The 20,419-nt window shown below is 45.5% G+C and overlaps 3 protein-coding genes across 4 annotated transcripts; all 3 read left to right on the top strand.

Moving 5' to 3' along the window:
• Positions 1–75: 75 nt before the first annotated feature.
• LOC131138554 (UPF0461 protein C5orf24 homolog) lies at positions 76–5,021 on the top strand. Of its 2 annotated transcripts, none has more exons than XM_058087556.2 (2): positions 76–505; positions 2,407–5,021. In XM_058087556.2, the coding sequence occupies exon 2, from the start codon at positions 2,410–2,412 to the stop codon at positions 3,052–3,054; it is 645 nt and encodes a 214-aa protein (XP_057943539.2). In that variant the 5' UTR covers positions 76–505; positions 2,407–2,409; the 3' UTR covers positions 3,055–5,021. The 2 variants fall into 2 exon arrangements, with proteins under 2 accessions (XP_057943539.2, XP_057943540.2); XM_058087557.2 differs by having other exon boundaries at positions 2,410–5,021.
• Positions 5,022–5,141: 120 nt separating this feature from the next.
• Positions 5,142–8,006, top strand: txndc15 (thioredoxin domain containing 15). The gene is made up of 6 exons (XM_058088062.2): positions 5,142–5,368; positions 5,576–5,859; positions 6,592–6,726; positions 6,831–6,994; positions 7,156–7,286; positions 7,346–8,006. Exons 1-6 carry the CDS (start codon positions 5,272–5,274, stop codon positions 7,540–7,542), a joined length of 1,008 nt encoding a protein of 335 aa, XP_057944045.2. The 5' UTR covers positions 5,142–5,271; the 3' UTR covers positions 7,543–8,006.
• A 588-nt stretch (positions 8,007–8,594) lies between these two features.
• Positions 8,595–15,449, top strand: LOC131138814 (pterin-4-alpha-carbinolamine dehydratase 2-like). Its single transcript, XM_058088063.2, has 4 exons — positions 8,595–8,887; positions 10,102–10,233; positions 15,060–15,140; positions 15,203–15,449. The coding sequence occupies exons 1-4, from the start codon at positions 8,804–8,806 to the stop codon at positions 15,296–15,298; spliced, it is 393 nt and encodes a 130-aa protein (XP_057944046.2). The 5' UTR covers positions 8,595–8,803; the 3' UTR covers positions 15,299–15,449.
• Positions 15,450–20,419: the final 4,970 nt, after the last annotated feature.

Here is a 20,419-nt window from a genome sequence, read left to right on the forward strand (position 1 = left end):
TACTTGGTATATTATTCATTAGAAGTGGGTGGTGCCATTTGCCTCGCACCAATACTTGACTGAGTCAAATATCAATTAATACAGCAACCAAACTGTGAGAATGTAGGTCTTTGTGTTTTATCGGGGTAAAAAAACATGTAGAATAATGACGGCAAACATCTTTACCGGCAAAGGAAAGGCAAGCAGGAAAATACCTCATAATCGACGCTCTGCGCATGCTCAAACTGCTCTCGCCACTTATGAATTTTTAATGGAAAATGGCGGCTTTTCTCAACCAAACCCTCGCGGCTCGGAGATAAAAAAAGAAAATAAAAAACACAATTTGTGGCCAATGTTTAGCATCTTCTTGACGCTCGCTTGTCGGCTGTCCGACGCGGTGACGGCCCGCTAGCCAGAATGAAAGGGTTTCTTTGTGAAAATGGATCATTTCGCGCTCTGAGGCGATGAAAGATGATTTTTGCTCCTTAACTCTTTCTGTGCCGACGCCAGCCGACAATTAGGAGAGGTAACTACTTTTATTCATATGGACAATGTTAACAGGACAAACGGTGTCCGCTTTGTTGGCTATTGGCATGACCGAGTTAGCCTGCATGCTAACAGCAAATGTTGCCTTTGTGGGGCACCAAAAAGTCCACCAAATAAGAACCACGGCTTCCACCGGCTGCTACTAAGAAATGAGTATCATTATTGTTAATGAATGATATGTTTGAAAAGATGCCAGCGAGTGAGTGTGCCACTACTACTTTACCGTGTAGCACACACCTCCTCTCTTCCTTATCTAATGATTGTTTTTGTTCGCTATGAAAGTCATGGAAAATGATGTTGAAATATTAAAATCCCAGAAAATCATGTTGGTGGTTGATTTACAAAAGTTTTTAAACGCTTTTTTCGAACATTTTGAAAACAAAGTTGCCCTTATAAAGACAAACATTATTTTTTGGTTGCTAATCTTATTTCTGAAAGAATGCCTCTTATTATTGTTATTGGCATTCTGACCCCATTCACATTATTTTAGCAGTATGCAGTGTAAGTGTGTTTATGACTTGGAATCAGCCATGCACCCGGAGGCCACATGGTGCACTAGTGTTTATGATTTGGAACCATGCATGCACTAGTGTTTATGATTTGGAATCTTGCATGCACCGGGACGTCTATGCAGTGTCAGCCTTACTTAGAGTCGGCTGGGATAGGCTCCAGCCCTGCCCGCACTCTGAGGACGGGTGCATGTTTAAAAATGTACAAAAACGAAAGTGATTTTTTAAAAACTGCAATCCCTGTTTCTACTGCAGTAAGCTAGTTGGGCATGAGTCAAGAGCGACCTCTGCCGGTCTTCCGTCATAGCTACATTACCTAGCCATAGGATAAGTAATCAATTGTTTTAAATCAATTAGGGCTGTCAGTCGATTAAAATAATTGATTGCCGATTGAAAGACGTTTTATTAATAGTAAGTAAGGATATGAATCTCTTTGGTGGTAAATGATTCAATATGCATCGAGATTCACAGAGGATTAAAAAAACCCAACTTGTTTAAAAACAACCATTCATTTGACTCGAGTCAACGGCTCAATTTGTTGATGATTACATTATAAAATAAACACATGCTGATACTATGTGGGAAAGCATCAAGGTGAGATGTGATGAGCTTATGGAGGGCTAATGTGGATATCTGTTCTCCAGGCTCGTGCTGGTGGATTGTGGCTCTGGATTCATTTTGTGACATGTTGGTCCTGTCTTACTTTTACACAATACATCATAAGTAAGATCCATAAGATGGTTATAATGTTGTAGATCCTTCCTAATGCTAATGCTATTTACATCCGTGCTGGTCTTCAGCCAAGCTCACATGGACACAAGCCCCCAAATAGCTGTCCTCGGCTATGCCCGTTAGTAACTAGTGGCCCCTGACTCAAATTTCAGCTCACACTTCAAAGCAAAAAAATCAGCCAAGAGTAGACTCTCATTTGATAAACACTGGTTAGTTGGGACACCATGCCAAGGGACCACTGTTTAAATGACAATAACAAATACATTCATTGCAGTATTGGCAGACGACGTACTTGGTGACAAGTCAATTTCCGGCGACAGATCCAAATAACTTTGGTCTTGTGGAGAGGGCCACCTGCCATGGCTTTGAAGCCAAACTTAACAATCCAAATAGCCTTTTCTTTCTCCATTTCTCATCAATATTTTTCCCGCTTTTGGCTCCACATCCACAGCTGCCTTTACTCAAACTACGGTGTGGGCTGAGGGTCAAACAGGGCGTGCACACGTTCATCGTGTGTCACAAAACAATTGGTAAGCAAGCAGTAAGCAAGGCAAGCGGTGTTAACTCGGACAGCCCTAAAATCATGACTGATTGATCATACCCGTCTATGCAGTAAATAACATGTGTGTGTCTTACACAGAAGATGATGCGCCAGGTGACAAGCGGCGACTTCTGCATGAACGCACGGCCTTCGTGCCTGGCGGAGGACAACCATCACCCGGCCACTCACTTTGACCTTTGCACCACACAGCCCAACAAGTTCTACCCCCCCCCACCTCCGCCGTCACTCCAGATGACGCTGGCCCCCATGGCGCTACCTGCTCCCAGCCACAAGACCATGGTGTGCCCGAGACAGGAAGTTCTCGGGGGTGACCCACAGCTATCCTTGAAGCTCCCGGGTGTCAAAAGCGGTGATCCAGAGGTGGCGGCGGCAGCAGTGGGAGGAGACGAGGGCAAAAAGAAGAGCAAAGGCGCCGGGAAGACAGGACGGAGGGGGCGCCCGCTGGGCACCACTAAGCTGGCGGGTTACAGGACCAGCACAGGGCGCCCCCTCGGCACCACCAGAGCCGCCGGTTTCAAGACGAGCCCGGGCCGGCCACTGGGCACCACCAGGGCCGCGGGCTACAAAGTGAGCCCTGGGCGACCCCCCGGCAGCATCAAGGGCCTCTCCCGCCTCAACAAACTGACATACAGCGGCGGTTGTAGCGGGGCCGCCTTCCCGTACCCCCTCCCTCACAAGGACATCCTGTGTGAACCCTTGTGCAAGGACAAGAGTCCTCCAGAGTGAGGTGGATTCCTCCTCACTGTTTTTATCAGCCTTCTATCATCGCTGTCATTGCCAGGGAGTGGCACATTCCTGATGCACAACACCAAGGATTCCCACGTCAATGGATCCTTTGAACGCAACACCAATCAGATGTGCTCACTCACAGCTGTGGTGGTGGACAAGGTTTTTTTTTAGTGTCGCATGATGTGAAAGTGAGACTATCAGGGATTTGGTGTTCACAAGTGTGGCTACATGTAGCACTTTTTCCACGCGTCCACTTTGTGTCTAAATTATTAATGCATGCAAGTGTCACCCACTCTGTAAACAAGAAGGATGTCTGTGACCCCGCACTCACCTGCTAAAGGGCTAGTGGCGTCCCTTTGTTGCCATGGGCACGACGTATCGCACCCACAGTCACCGTCCCAGACACAAATCTGCTTTCACGAGAAAACTGCTCTGTCTTTTGACAAGTCCTTCCTACGTATTATGAAAGCCCGATTGAGCTTTGTGATTTGCCGTTGAGTTTCAGTATGCCGACAGAGGGCGCTGTTTCTCCACGGTGGAGAAAAACTCGTTTTCATGGAAACTAGTTTTTAATTTATTTTTGTGTTCTTTTCAGCTGAGTCGATGCAATGACATAATTAGTACTTTTATGATGATCATATTTGTTGGAAACTCAGCCAATCTGTTTGCTAGTCGTGTTCATTATACGCAAACTACGTGTGTTTAGAAGCACTCAAGCTAGTGAGGGGAAACCTGATCGTCATCGTCATGACTCGAGTTCTTAAGAGGCGCCCACTGAAATGAACCGGGTACTCTGTTTACCTCGGTCCAACACAGTTTCAGCCCGTCCCCCGACTTGCCCGGCATGTGCCGTGTTCCCTAATTAGTAGCAGGGTTGAGTAAGTCATCGAGTTCGTGTACATTAGCACCCGTGAGTCCCAATTCACTTAATCGCGAGTTTTGAACGATTCTTCCATGACCATAATTAGAGCAACATCGAAACAGCTCAATTAGTTGCACTAAAGTGTCAGTCGTTGTACAGTAGTAACATTAATACTAGTCATTTTCATGATTATTGGTGTATGGTTAGATGTAAGTACTCACTTTATGTGTCGTGTTGTCTGACGGTTGACACTCGCCTTTACCAAAGAATATTATCTCATTTTGGGACACCACCGCGGGAGGTTTAGTGTCATAAAACAAAGAAACGGCACTTCCAGAGCACCGTGCTATGAAAGGTAGTATGATTGTGGAGCGAAGGCGAGGGTCGTGTGAAATGTCCTCTGGCCATTTTGCGTAGATCGCATTAAGTTGTAGTGGTGGCGCCTCAACGCACCCCCGGCTTCTTTTTGGAATTCGTGGAACACAGATGTAGCCAATGTTGATATTTCCAAAGAGATGACGACCCTTTCCGTGGTTAGCAAGCGTCGGAGAAGCGACAGGTGGACATCATCCGGCAAGCCGAGTCATTGCAGAGTTGTGGTGTACTTCACACCTTGTCATGTCATCAACCTCCAAATTTCATCGACGCATCAAAAGCAGAATTGGAACCACACAATTGTGCTGTTATGTGCTCTAAATGATGATGTAGCCTTCAATTATTTTTCTTTACTGGAAGGTCCAGCAGGTATTTTAAATCGGTTCTGACCGAAATAGTTTCCTTGTCATTGAGGTCATTTTGAAATACGTCAAAAATAGTGTAATATGTCTGCTATTTGGATATTTGTTATTGCCATCATAAGCTCAAGAGGTTTTTTTGTTGTAAAAGACGAAGTTGACGCCTCAGTGGATGCTGACTTATCAAGACTCGAAGGCGATTCATTTTATTCCTGCATGATTGTTGTTGAATGTTCTAAAGTTGTGTAATAAATGTAAACGTAACTTGTGCTGATGCTTTTAAGATTTTGATTGAAGTGTTGTCTTGACTGTAAATAGATGTCATTATCAAATCATTAGAGGACAATAATAAACTTTGATTAAACAACCCATTGACGTACATAAAATCATATTCATTGATGTATATATTTTATTCATATTTAATGTTAATAAACAGTTGCTCGCTTGACAACTAGATCAACAAACGGAAACTAATGGCGACTGTGTGCCACACTGTAATCCGTCCGCCTGGAGCAAGGGATGTTTGCTTCCGCTTTAGCCGATGTAGCCGAACTGTACTCTCGACGCTCAAACGCGTCTTAACGGCGTTTGTAGTTGGTCGCAATTTAAGAAGAAAACATGTCGGCTATGTTGAAGAATCATAGTACGTTTTGTGTTGTAATGTTCATCCTGTGTCAGCCAGGCGCCGTGAGCTTTTTGTCTTTGGCATCGAACGGTAAGACACCGGTTAGCTGCTATGCTAGCAAAACATTACAGTAAAAGGGGATACACTGAATTATAGTGGTAAGATACTGGATATTCGTTTAGTTTTAGCCGTCTTACTGGCATGTAATCTACATATGGATATAATAACAAGAAGCACATTCATGAAAATATATTAAACTGCATTATTTGAAATGAGTGTAACTAATCTACTTGACAGAGCATGACGAGCTGGTGCTGGCAGAAGAAGCAACAGAGTCGGCCTTGGAGAGCAGCTCCGGGTTTGTGGAGTCTTCAGACCCTAAAGCAGCCAAGAGGCAGTTCAAGACCGCAGAGATCGCTGACGCAGTGATGGGCACCGAGGCCTCCATCAACCCGTCTGACATAAAGTCGCTCTTCCCTAAAAATATGAAAGACTTCCAGTCTGGCTTCTCGCCACCTTGTGAGGACGGGGAGTGTGTGGGGGTCACCCAGGAGGAGGAGAATGCTGAAGCATCACAGCAGGCAAGAAGATCTTTTTCAATGTGTCCACTAGGGCTGTTGAGGAAAAGGTGGATGTGGAACAAAATAGAACAAATAACAGTAAGCAGTAAAAATGGATTGAACTAACTCAAAACCACAGCTTTCACTTGCGGTGTTGAGTATGAGGTGTTTTTTTGGAAAAAAAGGAAACAGGACAATACTTTGATGGAGGTTGAGAGTTCCCCCAGTCTCGTTCTTAAAAGGTCGTTCATTAGTTGAGTTCACGGCTTAGCAACCATTAAAGATACAACAAACACAGACAATTATTTCAAGAAAACTTTGCCGAAATGAGGGTAACAAAACAAAATCTTAAGCCAATGATGGATTTCATTGTTTGAGCACAGTGGCAAGCAGCGACAGCGACCGCGAAGCACGGCGTTAAAGCTGTAGAACGTAAAACGTTAAGACGTCACAGTGGTGTTTTCAACTGCTGTTTAGCCACATTTTCTGTCTGTCTGTTTGTTTATGTTTAATTTTCCTTGTCCTTCGTTTTCTTGCCACTTTTTCTTGCCCCTTCAATCCTCCCATGTGTTCAAACACCCACTACCTTCTTTGTCCTCCGTGCGTGACGTAGGCACGTTGGTGACGTAAGCGATTATTTGAAACGCGGAAACCCCCCCTCGACTACTTTTTGTAATCGAGGTATTGGAATTATGCGCATAATGGTTGCGGCTCTAGTGTCCACATGGTGTGAAGGTGGATGCTTGTTGTTAGGTGACACTGGACATGGTGCACGCTGCTGCAGAAGACAAGAACACGGAGGCCACCAAGACTTACAAGGTCACCTGTGATAGGAGGAACATCACAGGCACAGACACCTTCACCGTGCAGGTTCTCAACGCCTCACAGGTGCGTGATCAAATGTCACAGCATGAGCACAAAGCAGGCACATTGAATGCTCGCATAAGAGCCGCTCAAAGTACTACTAATAATGAACTTGTTGACACTGGCAGGACTTGATGGAGTTCCTCAACGCCAATGGAACAGAGTGCTCCATCGTGCTCTTCTTCACCACCTGGTGCCAGTTCTCAGCCAGACTGGCGCCTCACTTCAACGCTCTGCCTCGGGTGTTTCCCACCATGCACTTCCTGGCCCTAGATGCCTCACAGCACAGCAGGTGAGCACCTTAAAGCCTTCAAGGTAGCAAGTCAATTCCCATTCTCATTTAGCCAGCAAACCATTCATTTGGTTTGATGTTGTGCATTAGCTAAGAAATGTGAAGAGAAGCCCTAGATTTGGATAACAAAAACAATGATACGGTATTGTTTGTGGTGGCAGCCTGTCCACCAGATTCGGGACGGTGGCGGTCCCCAACATCCTTCTCTTCCAAGGAGCCAAACCCATGGCTCGATTCAACCACACGGAGAGAACGCTGGAGATGCTCACCTCCTTCATCAGCAACCAGACGGGTAGGTGGAACCATGACACAGTCCGAAGACCTCACCGCCAACGAGGTTGTGTCCGTCAGGCTTGGAGGCGGGGCCAGAGGGGATTGTGACGGACGGCGACCACCTGGGCCCGCTGCCCGGTGTGCCGGTGAAGAGCGTGGACTGGTTGCTGGTGTTCTCGGTGCTCTTCATCGCGGCCTTCACCGCCTACGGCATCCTGAGGACTGACAGCATCCGATGGCTGATCCCGGGCCAGGAACACGAGCATCAGGACTGAAGACGAGAGATGTCATGGAAGCTCCACTAGGACGTTTTCCATGTGGATGTTCCCAGGAGGGTTAAAGGTCCGCGCACTGACGGGGCATTGCCATGATATGCTGTGATGTCCCTGCCAGGCAGTCTTGCAATGAGAAAGTGTACATTTGAGTCAGGCAGTGAAGTGGACAGCTACATCGTTCTCCGATCCTTACTTGGTAAAAATCAGGTTCTGATGGACCTGGTGTCCCTTGAGTTTCCGATCATAGCATAAAGAATCCCAGGCTGGTCGTTCAGTTGATGACATCAGTTGTAATGAATGCTAATACATGTTTCTGGCTTGAAGCATATTGAGGTTGCGGGGTGATTTACATGATGTACAACAACACGGGACAAAATCATACCAAATATGTCATTTTGGTATTTCTTCAAAATGAAAAAAATAATAAAACAAGCCATTCATGGAGAACTACTGAAAGCCTTATTCACACATTGTTCCCTTTACAATCAGTCATCGTTTTGACAGACAAACATTTCCATTGACTCAAGTATCAAAAGTAGCAATATGGAATTTAGCACATGAGGAGCCATATTGAAAGTATCCATATTTCACGGTGCATCCACACCTGACTGAGGATGGGTTGCTTGGCTGTAGTGATGGGGATTTCATCACTTTTTAGGGAACCGATTCTTTTGACTCGGCTCCCTCAAGAGTGGGTTCTTAGATTTGATTTGGTTTCAGTTTATGATCAACAGAATATTGTGTATTGTGGAGAGTGAAGCACTTATGTGAAACAAATACATGATATCAAATGGAAATAGATTTTAATCAGACCTCAGTGAACAGCTACAAATATCTTGTTATAGGTAGACAACGAGGAACCAACCTACCAAACCCTAGCCACCACTCACTAGTTCCTCAGTAACTACTCTAAATGCATGTGCCTTGGTCGTTATGTTCTTCATGAGTTCTCCAGTAACTACTGTATTTTGTGTACCTATTGTCCCATGCAGGGGACTAAATTCCTCCGGAACTAATCGGCTCTAACGTGTTTGGCCCCCATCCACGCCCCTCAGCGTGGATACCCGCCGCCACGCATCTTGACCAATTACATTCGCCTTTAACAGAAAAAAGGCGAGGAAAAAACCTAAGGGCTGCCGAGACGCGAGCCGGCCCGAAGAGCCGATTCGTTCGCGACCGACACACCACTAGTTGGTGGAAGTAGGACACAACTGGACGTTTTCAACACGAGCTGGTTAATATTTGAACATTAAAATAAAAAATGTTAATATTTAGCCCGCGATTGAGCAACATTCTTGTCAGGCTGAGAGTTTCCAAGCCTTTTTTCGCCGGGACTTCGAGAATGGTGAGTGTTGTGATAGTCGCCCATGGAAAGCGAACACAAACACAATCGATACAGTGTCGATACATCACACGGCAGTTTAAGTAGCAGTTTTCATGCTGCTTTCTGTTCATCCATCAGTAATCGTCCGGCTACAAGCCGACCTTCCCGTTGTGGCACAACTTCCGCCAAACTCCATAGATAAACGGTGTCAAACAAGGACAAAGTCGGGCACCTGTAAATGACAGACTTTAACCTCGAGTTGTAGCACATTTTGAGCTTCTTTGGCCCCGTTGTGTACGTCGGCAAACACCTTTGGACTGTGCATCGCTCAGTTGCTTCAATATCCAGCTTTATGAACGTCCCCTTGGCTCGTAAAGGACCCGTTTGCTAAGTGTGTTCATTCCTGGTCTCGGTTGTTCTTTAAGAACATAATGTCCACTCCACATTACAGAGCAGCATTTCCAGACCGTTCGGCATTGTCAGTAGGACGTAAACGATAATGTTAACAGATTTCTTCAAACCCATTCAGAACTGTCTCCATTAGTTCGTCTGTTATTTCTCCTCTTTGGCGCCACACTGCCATCTGGTGGATTCGACCTGCCATGGCACCCCATCGGAAAAAGCAAAAAAATCACCACCCAGAATGGGAATGTACCAAGTCCCACAGTTCTAGGAAGTGATAACGTGGATCAGCCACTGTTCCGGTTTATCCTTGTAGCAGAGAATGCAAAATACAAAAGAAAAAGAAACACAGATTAGTTGGGCCACCCGGAAGGGGGGTTTATACCGGGAAGGTGGTTGTACCCCTTATACCCTCATTCAAATATTTCATATACTGCCGTAGTACTGCTGTAGTCATTTTAATCTTATCCAAAAATAAATAAAAACGAGGACAATCATTTCAAAGTGAAGAAGTCCAAGCTTTCATATAGAGCATGCTTTTTGTGTTTTGCCATAAAAGGTGTCACATGATTATCAGACGCAAGGAACAGATGTACTACAGCAGTATATGAAATATTTGAATGAGGGTAAAACCGGGGTACGACCCCATTCCGGGTGGTCCAGGTGGTCTAACTATAGTTTGGTTTGTGCTTTGCCCTTCTCGGCCCCCACATCAACCGCTTTGTAAGGCCGTGGGTGGCTCCATGATGAATGAATTAAAAATACAAAGGGAAGAAATTGAGATTATTGACATTTGAAGGTGTGTGTGTGTGTGTGTGTGTGTGTGCGCCCAGTCATCAGATTCTCATTGGCTGTCCCCGGCTGACCGAGACCAGCAGGTGATGGAGTTGAGAGCCGCTGGCTGGATGGAGGTGGAGGAGCGCGATGCCATCTTTAAAGAGTTTCACTTTAAAACCTTTAACCAGGTGCGTTTGTCACCTTGACAGCAGCCAACGCACACACACACACACACACACACACACGCACACACACACACACACATTAGGGCTTAATTGCCATTCTTAACTCGTACTTGACTGCAGATAGAAGTTTTTATCTCTGTACCTTTGAGAGGTGACGGTAGTCCTGGATGATGTTTGTTTGTGTTGATGGAACATGGGGAGCACAGCCTGGAGCCACACGTCTAAAACCAAGCTAATGAAGACAGCACGCAAAGCCCGTGGGAAGAGAACTGGGGTGCTAATTATTTTCTGTGTGCGTGTGTTGCAGGTTTAAAAGTACATTGTATACATTGGTGCCGTTGCCGGGGGGGGGGGGGGGGGCAAACAGGTAGATTGTCCAGGCAATTGGGGGGAGGGCAAAACTGGTGTGTGTGTATGGCAATGGGTGGGCCTACAACGGCCCTGCATGGCAGCATAGCGTATCCGACACAAATGCGTCCTACCCGGCCATGGGTACAGTCCTTCCGTAGGCATGCCGTACGTATGACATCCTTTTATGGAGTGATGGACGTGACTATTTAGTGATCCTACACCGTGTGTCGGCCCAGGAAGGTTCGGGTGTGGACAGGTCGTGACCCTCGTCTTATCTTCTGGTGTCAAATGCTAACAGCAGAAGTTGAGGTCAGCCGATCCTGATGGATTCTTGTTTTTTTCTCAAGGCCACTTAGCGGACTTCCTCTAATCCCTGTGCTTGTTTTAGCCCCTCCAACAGTGGTCTTTTTACACTTCCCCGCCTTTGAAGCGCTGACCTCCCCCGCAGACTGCCGGCGGCGCTGAGGCCTCCTCTTACCGCCACACGTCAGATGGCATTAGGCTGAGACGAGCCAGGTGGTCGTCTCGCCGCTCGCCGGTTCCAGCGCTATGCTTTCCTCCGCAAACAATCGGATTGCTTCAGAGTTTCATGTGGAGCTTCAGCACCCTCGCTGCCTCCTCCTGGCATCTGATCCGGATTGTCCCAGTCTGTCCCAACTTCAGAATCTCCTTCTGAGGGATCCATGGTGGGGGTGGGGTTATGGTGTGGGCAGGTGGGTGTTATGAACGATGAACACTTTTTTCATTGATCCTATTTGGAGCACACAAATATCCTGTGATGGCATCCTGAGATCCTTTGTTGTATCCTTCATCACCTCAACACGCATCGCCTTTAATGACACACATCACCTTTAATAACACCGTATCACCTTTAATAACACTGTATCACCTTTAATAACACCGTATCACCTTTAATAACACCGTATCACCTTTAATAACACTGTATCACCTTTAGACACTGTATCACCTTTAGACACCGTATCACCTTTAGACACCGTATCGCCCTTGATTGACACCGTATCGCCCTTGAGTGACACCGTATCGCCCTTGAGTGACACCGTATGGCCCTTGAATAGTTGAATAGTTGAATCGTGTAGCTAGTGTAAGTGTATATGAAAGGTGCTAGTGTAGTTGTGTTTTTAGTGTTTATGTGTTAGTACAAGTGTGTACTTGTTGATGTTTAGTGTAGTTGTTTGTGTAAGTACCATCATCATCATCATGGCTGCCCTTTAACTTCTTCCAGTCGGGGCGGAGCCAAGTGATGAGGTGCGTCACCAGGCTGTGGGTGCGTGCACGTGCGTCTGCATGCATTTATTCCTGGCAGGCGGAGCGGGGGTTCCTAAGCCCCCTCCGGGCGGCGTGGCGGCAGCGGAAAGGCGATCCGTAAATAACAGACATGTGTTCCAGGCGGCGGCAGGAGCGTCTCATCCCGGCTTGTGTGACAATCACGACGTAATAGCAGCAAATGCCCCCTCGCCGCCGGGTGGTTCTGATTATTGGAGGCGGGGGTCTGCGTCATGTCACGTCAAATAATCCCACTTTGACAGCTCTGTGGCCGATTGGGTGGGGCCTGGCTGGGCGGGGCAACACCGAACACGTGACCCGCAGCGCTCACTGCAGGCCGGGTGAACAAAGCACCCGAATCCTTGACCCCTGTTGACACGGGGGTCCAAACAGGGGCTGGAGCTTGTCCCCGAGTGCCGCCACTCGGCTGCCCATTGGGTCCGGCCACTCCCGTTACCTCCCCCAGGGGGTGCCGCCCGCCTGAGAAGCTTCGAAGCAGGACACTTGCCTTCAGACCCCTCCCAAATTGTTTGTACTTGGGGAGTCACCCCCCCCCCCATCTTTCACTTCCGTTAGGTACACTAAGTACACACTTTATTACCATCCATACGGTATCTATACCCTCTACTTCTATCATACGTATACGATGGATATGTATGATAAATACAGGAAGCAGTACAACCTTCTTTTTCCTTCGACTTGTTCCCGTGACCGAGTGGCCCGAGTGGATCTTTTAGATCCGCATTGTGATTTTGTCTTGATCATTTTATATTCCGGATGGCTTTCCTGACGAATACCAATGATGCTTACACGTGGAGATTCGAACCCCGGGTGTTTGCTCCAAAGTCCAGAGAGCAGTACTGCCTACTGCAGGGGTCGGGAACCTTTTTGGCTAAGAGAGCCATGAAGGCCAGATATTTTAAAATGTGTATCTGGGAGAGCCATATAAATTTTTTTAAACATTGAATACAATAAAATGTGTGCATTTTTATGTAAGACCAACAGTTTTAGATAATGGGCTCTAATTACGTAGACCAGGCACACTACCCCACGCCAATGGGGTGTGGCCAGCACACTTTCGTGAGCAGCGCGGTGTCTAATAATAAATCAAATACTTGTTGCCATTAATACAACTTCTGCTGCTGCATAGTTTTGCACCGTTCTCCGTATATATTTCATTCTTTTGGCCATCTTCGTCAGAAGGCTTGGTTCTGCAGCTTTAGCTATTTGACTAAAGGAGGAAAGTTTACATTTACATGTTTTTTTGACATCTCAATGACCGAGGTAGACTACAGCATTACCCAGTAATAATCAAGTTTTGGTGTTTGACCTGGAAAATATCATCAGGAAAGATAGATATGGTTGGCCGTATTGCAGCAGAATATAGATGGACAAATTAAAATGCATAAGAAAGTTGTTGATTTTGAATATTATTTTTAACAGTCATTTCTGTGATGGTTTACTTTAAAATGTTAGCAAAAATACATTTTTATTGTGGTAAGAAATGCTTGAGAGCCAGATACAGTCATCAAAAGAGCCCTACCTGGCTCCCGAGCCATAGGTTCCCTACCTCTGGCCTACTGGGTAATATTTCCATCCTTACTGCATGCCACAAGGTGGCAGCCTAACCCAAACAGTAAAGCGTCTTAGCCAATCAGAAGCCAGAGGAAAGTCTTTGGCAGGAGAGGACACAAGAACAACAAAAATAGTTTTTCTAAAGTAATAATACTTTAGCTATATATTATACTATGACGGGTCACAGGTGTGTGTGTGTGTGTGTGTGTATGTGTGTGTGTGTGTATACATGTATATACGTATGTATATAGATAATATATATGTATATACGTATATGTATATACATATGTATATAGATAATATATATATGTATATAGATAATATATGTATATATACACATGTGTATGTATATACGTATATACACATATTCTATACCGCTTATCGTCACTAGGGTCACGGGTGTGCTGGAGCCTATCCCAGCTTTCTTTGTAAATATATACATACATATATATATATATATATATATATATATATATATATATATATATACTCCCATATACTCCCCTTCCCTCCCCCATTTCAAAAACATGCTAGCTTCATTGACTTCATTGAATGTGAGTGTGAATGGTTGTTTGTCTATATGTGCCCTGGGATTGGCTGGCCACCAGTCCAGGGTGGCCCCCCGCCTCTCCCCCAAGACTGAGATAGGCTCCAGCATACCCCCACCCTAGTGAGGATAAGCTGCATAGAAAATGTATGGATGGTATATACTGTATATACACGCCGGAAAGCGGCATGTGAGGGGGTGAGGTGCGGCAGGAAAACGGCAGGAAAGCGGCATGGGCGGCCATGACGGCCGTGGCGTGGAGCGAGGACAGCAGCTGCCAGGACGAGCGGACGGGCGGCGCTGAGACAAAGCAGACGGCCGGGAAGGCAAATTGGTGGCAGCGAGGTCAAGTTTCAGGAATATGCCAATTAGGTGAATTGATGGGGAGGCGGCGTGCTCGCTAAGCAATGGGGTCGGGCCGCAGGTCGTGTTACGACTCCTCTGAGCGGGACGTCTCCTAAAATTGCCGTGGAGGAGTACGAAGAAGAAGAAGAAAAGGCTGAATGCAATTTCCCCTGCCAGCCGTGTCAGGTGTAAACAATGGCGGTCAGTGATTGAATTAAGGAGGAAGCGTTTTGGCCCTAATTGAGATTGCAGAGGGAAATTGCTCCGAAATGACCCGAGCGTGACGAGGGATTTCGCCGCATGATAATTACGCCCGGCGTAATGGCTGCCTCGGCCCGCGCCTGATTGGGGAGCGGCCACATGCCAAGTCCAAACACCAGGCCACGTCCGCACACGTGGACGTCTGCACACGTGCCGTGGCGTAGATGGGGGGGGGGGGTACCACATCACATCACATCATTTACTACACTTTCTACACTAAAGTACATTTGACTTGAGTACAAAGTACAAATGCTTGCTACTACACGTTCTCCACTAAAGTACATTAGACTTAAGTACAAATACTTGTTACTACACATTCTCCACCAAAGTACACTTGACATGAGTACAAATACTGTTACTATGCTGTACGCCCATACAGTAGCGTGGAAGGCAGGGCCACGACGCCAAGGTCACATCAGCACCGTGATGCGGCGCCACAGGTCACGGTTGTCATGTGCTTTTCCAGGCCTTCGGCTTCATGTCTCGCGTGGCGCTGCAGGCGGAGAAGATCAACCATCACCCCGAGTGGTTCAACGCCTACAACAAGGTAACGCCTGGACACGTGGCCACCTCCCACAGCCACGCCTCACCTGTGCGTGCGCGTGACAGGTCCAGATCACGCTGACGACACACGACTGCGGCGGCCTTTCCAAGCGAGACATCAGGATGGCCAAGTTCATGGACAAGGTGGCTCTGGCTGTGTAACCTCACCTTGGATCAATAAACGTCACGTTTGGATTGATCGTCTACGCTATCTGCTCACTCTGGATTGGTCATGGACGCCATGTCACTCAAAGTCAGCTTGGATTTATTTCACACATTTCATATCATCACCTTAAATCACCTCCCAATAAATAATAATCATCTAGAATGTAAGCATTATAATAATCATCATCTATAATGTAAGCATAATAATAATAATAATCATCTAGAATGTAAGCATTATAATAATAATCATCTATAATGTAAGCATAATAATAATAATAATCATCTATAATGTAAGCATAATAATCATCATCATCTATAATGTAAGCATAATAATAATAATCATCATCTATAATGTAAGCATAATAATAATAATAATCATCTATAATGTAAGCATAATAATAATCATCATCTATAATGTAAGCATAATAATAATAATAATCATCTAGAATGTAAGCATAATAATCATCATCTATAATGTAAGCATAATAATAATAATAATCATCTAGAATGTAAGCATAATAATCATCTATAGTGTAAACACAATAACCATAATCATCTGTACCAGTGGTTTCCCAAGGTGGGGTACGTCAACTGCCATAGGGAGCATGTGAATCCAAATGAAAAACAATTTGCGCCTACCACTGATAATTACGAGCATGCCTGAATGCCTCACAGTGAGGAGCAGAGCAGCAGGAAGGAGGCAGTGGTCAAGTGTGCATCCTATCCACCATAAATACGTGGGAATGACGAGTGCCTGTCATTTCTATCGGCGTTCCAGTCGGTCCCACACGGCCCCCGCCGTAACAACCTGGCACTGGGATGGAGATTCCCCCCTCAGTGAGCCTTTAGTGGTGCTCATATGGATTTCTGTATTTCAGATCCTATTATACTATATAGACTTGGGACACCATGGGAAGATTCCAGTCAGATCATGGACACTTCATACTCAACAAGCAGGATTCAAACTAGCAAACTGCTGTCAGTGCTGCTCCAGCTGTTTCGAAAATGGTGCATTCAGGTGCATGACATAACTCCTGGGACAGAAGTTGTCGCCGCATTCAGGGACACTTGTAAATGACGGCAAACGCAGCCCAAAGTAGGTGGTATTCCCAAAAGCAAGAAGAAGACAATGTTAGTCTCCTAACGGACATCCATGCTGGGCAAAGCTTTGGGCGGATACCGCTTTATCGTGATTGGTCAACCTTCCCTTCTGGTCGCCATGAAATGAACATGCACACTTAAAGCTGACATGGAGTCTATTCCAAAGAAACGGATGGAAGGGAAGGATGTGGAACAGAAGCTATGGAGGATCATATGTGATCCATTTATCAGGGCTCACCGCCAACGTGTCGCCATAAACACACCTTTCACCCGCCATGACGACAACGTGAAGCTATGGAGGATCATACGTGATATCACGGCCAACATGTACCATAAACACACCTTTCACCCGCCATGACGACAACGTGAATGGGCCATGGATGATCTTCAATGTTCCACCTTCATCATCGTAATGAGGTTGATGTTTGAGGTGTGCTGGACTATCCTGGACTATCCTGGACTATCCTGGACTATCCTGGACTATCCTGGACTATCCTGGACTATCCTGGACTATCCTGGACTATCCTGGACTATCCTGGACTATCCTGGACACTACATACACAGTACATGCTGTATACACTACATACACACTACATACACAGTACATGCTGTATACACTACATACACACGACATACACAGTACATGCTGTATACACTGCATACACTACATACACAGTACATGCTGTATACACTACATACACACTACATACACAGTACATGCTGTATACACTACATACACACGACATACACAGTACATGCTGTATACACTGCATACACACTACATACACAGTACATGCTGTATACACTACATACACACTACATACACAGTACATGCTGTATACACTACATACACACGACATACACAGTACATGCTGTATACACTGCATACACACTACATACACAGTACATGCTGTATACACTACATACACACTACATACACAGTACATGCTGTATACACTACATACACACGACATACACAGTACATGGGATACACAGTACATGCTGCAGTACATACACAGTATATACACAGTACATACACAGTACATACACAGTACATGGGATACACAGTACATGCTGTATACAGTACATACACAGTACATACACAGTACATGGGATACACAGTACATGCTGTATACACTACATACACAGTACATACACCGTACATGGGCTACGTATGCAATACATCGGATACACAGTACATGCTGGAGTACATACACAGTATATACACAGTACATGCTGTATACGGTACATACACAGTACATACACAGTACATACACAGTACATACACAGTACATGCTGTATACAGTACATGGCATACACAGTACATGCTGCAGTACATACACAGTACATAAACAGTATATGGCATACACAGTACATGGGATACACAGTACGTGGCATACATGCAGTATACAGTACATGGGATATACGTCATATATGACCTACATGTCCTACATGTCCTATACACCCTATCAGTCCTATATGCCCTATGCATCCTATGTATCCTATGCATGCATCCTATGCATCCCACGCATCTTATGCATCTGTAAGTCATGTCACGGAGCGGCACTAACAAGGAGTCATATGTCTCCTAAGTCATATGACTTAGTCAGCTGACGTGAAGTCATTATACATCATATACGCCCGATAACTCCAATATGCCCTGTATGTCATATACTGTACGTCCACTTTGTCCTATACGTCCAATAACTCCAATATGCCCTGTATGTCATATACTGTAAGTCCACTTTGTCCTATACGTCCAATAACTCCAATATGCCCTGTATGTCATATACTGTACGTCCACTTTGTCCTATACGTCCAATACTCCATTGGACTTCCTTTCAGTATACATCACATGTCACCATTCAGAATTCCTCATGTCGGGAAGGGAGGATGAAGTGGAACTTAACCCTAATCCCTTCACTCTTCACTGTATTCTACTCTTATTCTCTCTTCCATCTATCATCCATCCATCCATCAACCATCCATCCATCCATTCATCCATCTATTCATCCATCCATCCACCATCCATCTATCATCCATCCATCCATTCATCCATCAACCATCCATCCATCCATTCATCCATCCATCCATCAACCATCCATCCATCCATTCATCCATCAACCATCCATCCATTCATCCATCCATCCATTCATCCATCCATCAACCATCCATCCATCAACCATCCATCCATCCATCCATCAACCATCCATCCATCAACCATCCATCTATCATCCATCCATCCATCCATCCATCTATCATCCATCCATCCATCCATCCATCCATCAGCCATCCATCCATCAACCATCCATCCATCAACCATCCATCCATCAACCATCCATTCATCCATTCATCCATTCATCCATTCATCCATTCATCCATTCATCCATTCATCCATTCATCCATTCATCCATCCATTCATCCATCCATCCATTCATCCATCCATCAACCATCCATCCATCAACCATCCATCCATCAACCATCCATCCATCAACCATCCATTCATCAACCATCCATCTATCATCCATCCATCTATCATCCATCCATCAACCATCCATCCATCAACCATCCATCCATCCATTCATCCATCCATCCATCAACCATCCATCCATCAACCATCCATCCATCAACCATCCATTCATCAACCATCCATCTATCATCCATCCATCTATCATCCATCCATCCATCAACCATCCATCCATCAACCATCCATCTATCATCCATCCATCTATCATCCATCCATCCATCAACCATCCATCCATCCATCCATCCATCCATCCATCCATCCATGCTGTAATAAATAAATAAATAGTCTATTTCTGTTCACTTTTCTATGTTTCTATTCTTTCTTCTGGTCTCCATCTTCTATTGTAGTCCTTTCTATTGGTGCAGCATAACGAAGAGGAGAAATACTTAATACATGGACCGTGTACACAAAGCTTGCTGTTGACCTTTGACCTCCGGCTGGCCCGCACGGTGCCTTCGGGGCACGTGGGACTTTACAGCGTGTCTTAAGTTGTCATGTTTTTCCCTGCTGGAGGCCGTGGGAGCCGTGCCGCCATCCCGTGGCTGCCATGCCAACGTGCAGCGTGCACGGCCGAGTCCTCGCCGTTCGGGCCTCTCAGCTCGCGTGTGCACGTGGGCGCGCCCTGACAAAGAATGTCGTGCAAGCTTCACTGTTGCAACTTGTTAGTAATGTTTAGCCAACGCCATATCTGAAATATATGCAGCAATATATCCTCCGCCGTTTATTACTGCATCATCTACATACAGCATGTACTATATACACAATACTGCTAATAATCTTTAACTACATCGTCAACCCGCCATGAATCACCAGAGTTTTATGTCCAACAAGGAGTATTGTAGTACCGTTGTACTGATGTACTGATGTACTGTAGCTAAGGGGTAATACGGATAGTAAGAAATACGTAGAAAAAGGCGGGATTTTCAAAAGAGACGTCAACCTTACGTTGCATGAAAGCATGCATGTAGCCATAGCTGCAGTATTTTCCAAGGTGTAAATATCGTAAACGTCCCGGAAGTCGCCCCCCCCCCCCCCCCAACTGTCAGTTGTAATGATTTCAGAAAATGAAATCATTTGGAAAAAATGACATCCAGTTTTGCAGACATCGTTGTGTTATTCACAAAATAACATACAATTAGAAATCCCCCTATTTTGGCATGTTTAATGCAAGCGCCAACTTGTTCCACGGTCCTTGAAGGCAGCATGTAAGCTTGTCCCAGGCTGCCCACAGAGTCTACCTCCTGTACTTCTAGCCTTTTTCTTTCCCTCATATTTGCCCCCGCGTGCTGATGCTATGTGGGAAAGCATCAAGGTGAGATGGGATGAGCTAATGGGGGCCAACGGGGGCCTAATGTGGGGGGTTGTTCTCCAGGCTGGTGCCGGTGGATGGTGGCTCTGGATTCATTTCATGCTTTCATCTTCTTCCCGTCTTAGTTTTACACAATACATCATGAATAAGATCCATGAGACGGAGATGAACATCTGGCATG

Source organism: Doryrhamphus excisus, linkage group LG21 (assembly GCF_037039965.1).
Source record: "Doryrhamphus excisus strain RoL-2023G ecotype Guam linkage group LG21, RoL_Dexc_Guam_v1.1, whole genome shotgun sequence".
Lineage (NCBI taxonomy): Eukaryota > Metazoa > Chordata > Actinopteri > Syngnathiformes > Syngnathidae > Doryrhamphus > Doryrhamphus excisus.

Excerpts from the sequence above, each read along its gene's own strand:
- LOC131138554 (XM_058087556.2), top strand. The coding sequence starts at position 2,410 with ATGATGCGCCAGGTGACAAGCGGCGACTTCTGCATGAACGCACGGCCT.
- txndc15 (XM_058088062.2), top strand. The coding sequence starts at position 5,272 with ATGTCGGCTATGTTGAAGAATCATAGTACGTTTTGTGTTGTAATGTTC. Across the intron at positions 6,727-6,830 it reads AGGTTCTCAACGCCTCACAG|GACTTGATGGAGTTCCTCAA; the intron begins GTGCGTGATCAA and ends TGACACTGGCAG. Across the intron at positions 7,287-7,345 it reads CTTCATCAGCAACCAGACGG|GCTTGGAGGCGGGGCCAGAG; the intron begins GTAGGTGGAACC and ends TGTGTCCGTCAG.
- LOC131138814 (XM_058088063.2), top strand. The coding sequence starts at position 8,804 with ATGTTAATATTTAGCCCGCGATTGAGCAACATTCTTGTCAGGCTGAGA. Across the intron at positions 8,888-10,101 it reads TCGCCGGGACTTCGAGAATG|TCATCAGATTCTCATTGGCT; the intron begins GTGAGTGTTGTG and ends GTGTGCGCCCAG. Across the intron at positions 15,141-15,202 it reads GGTTCAACGCCTACAACAAG|GTCCAGATCACGCTGACGAC; the intron begins GTAACGCCTGGA and ends TGCGCGTGACAG.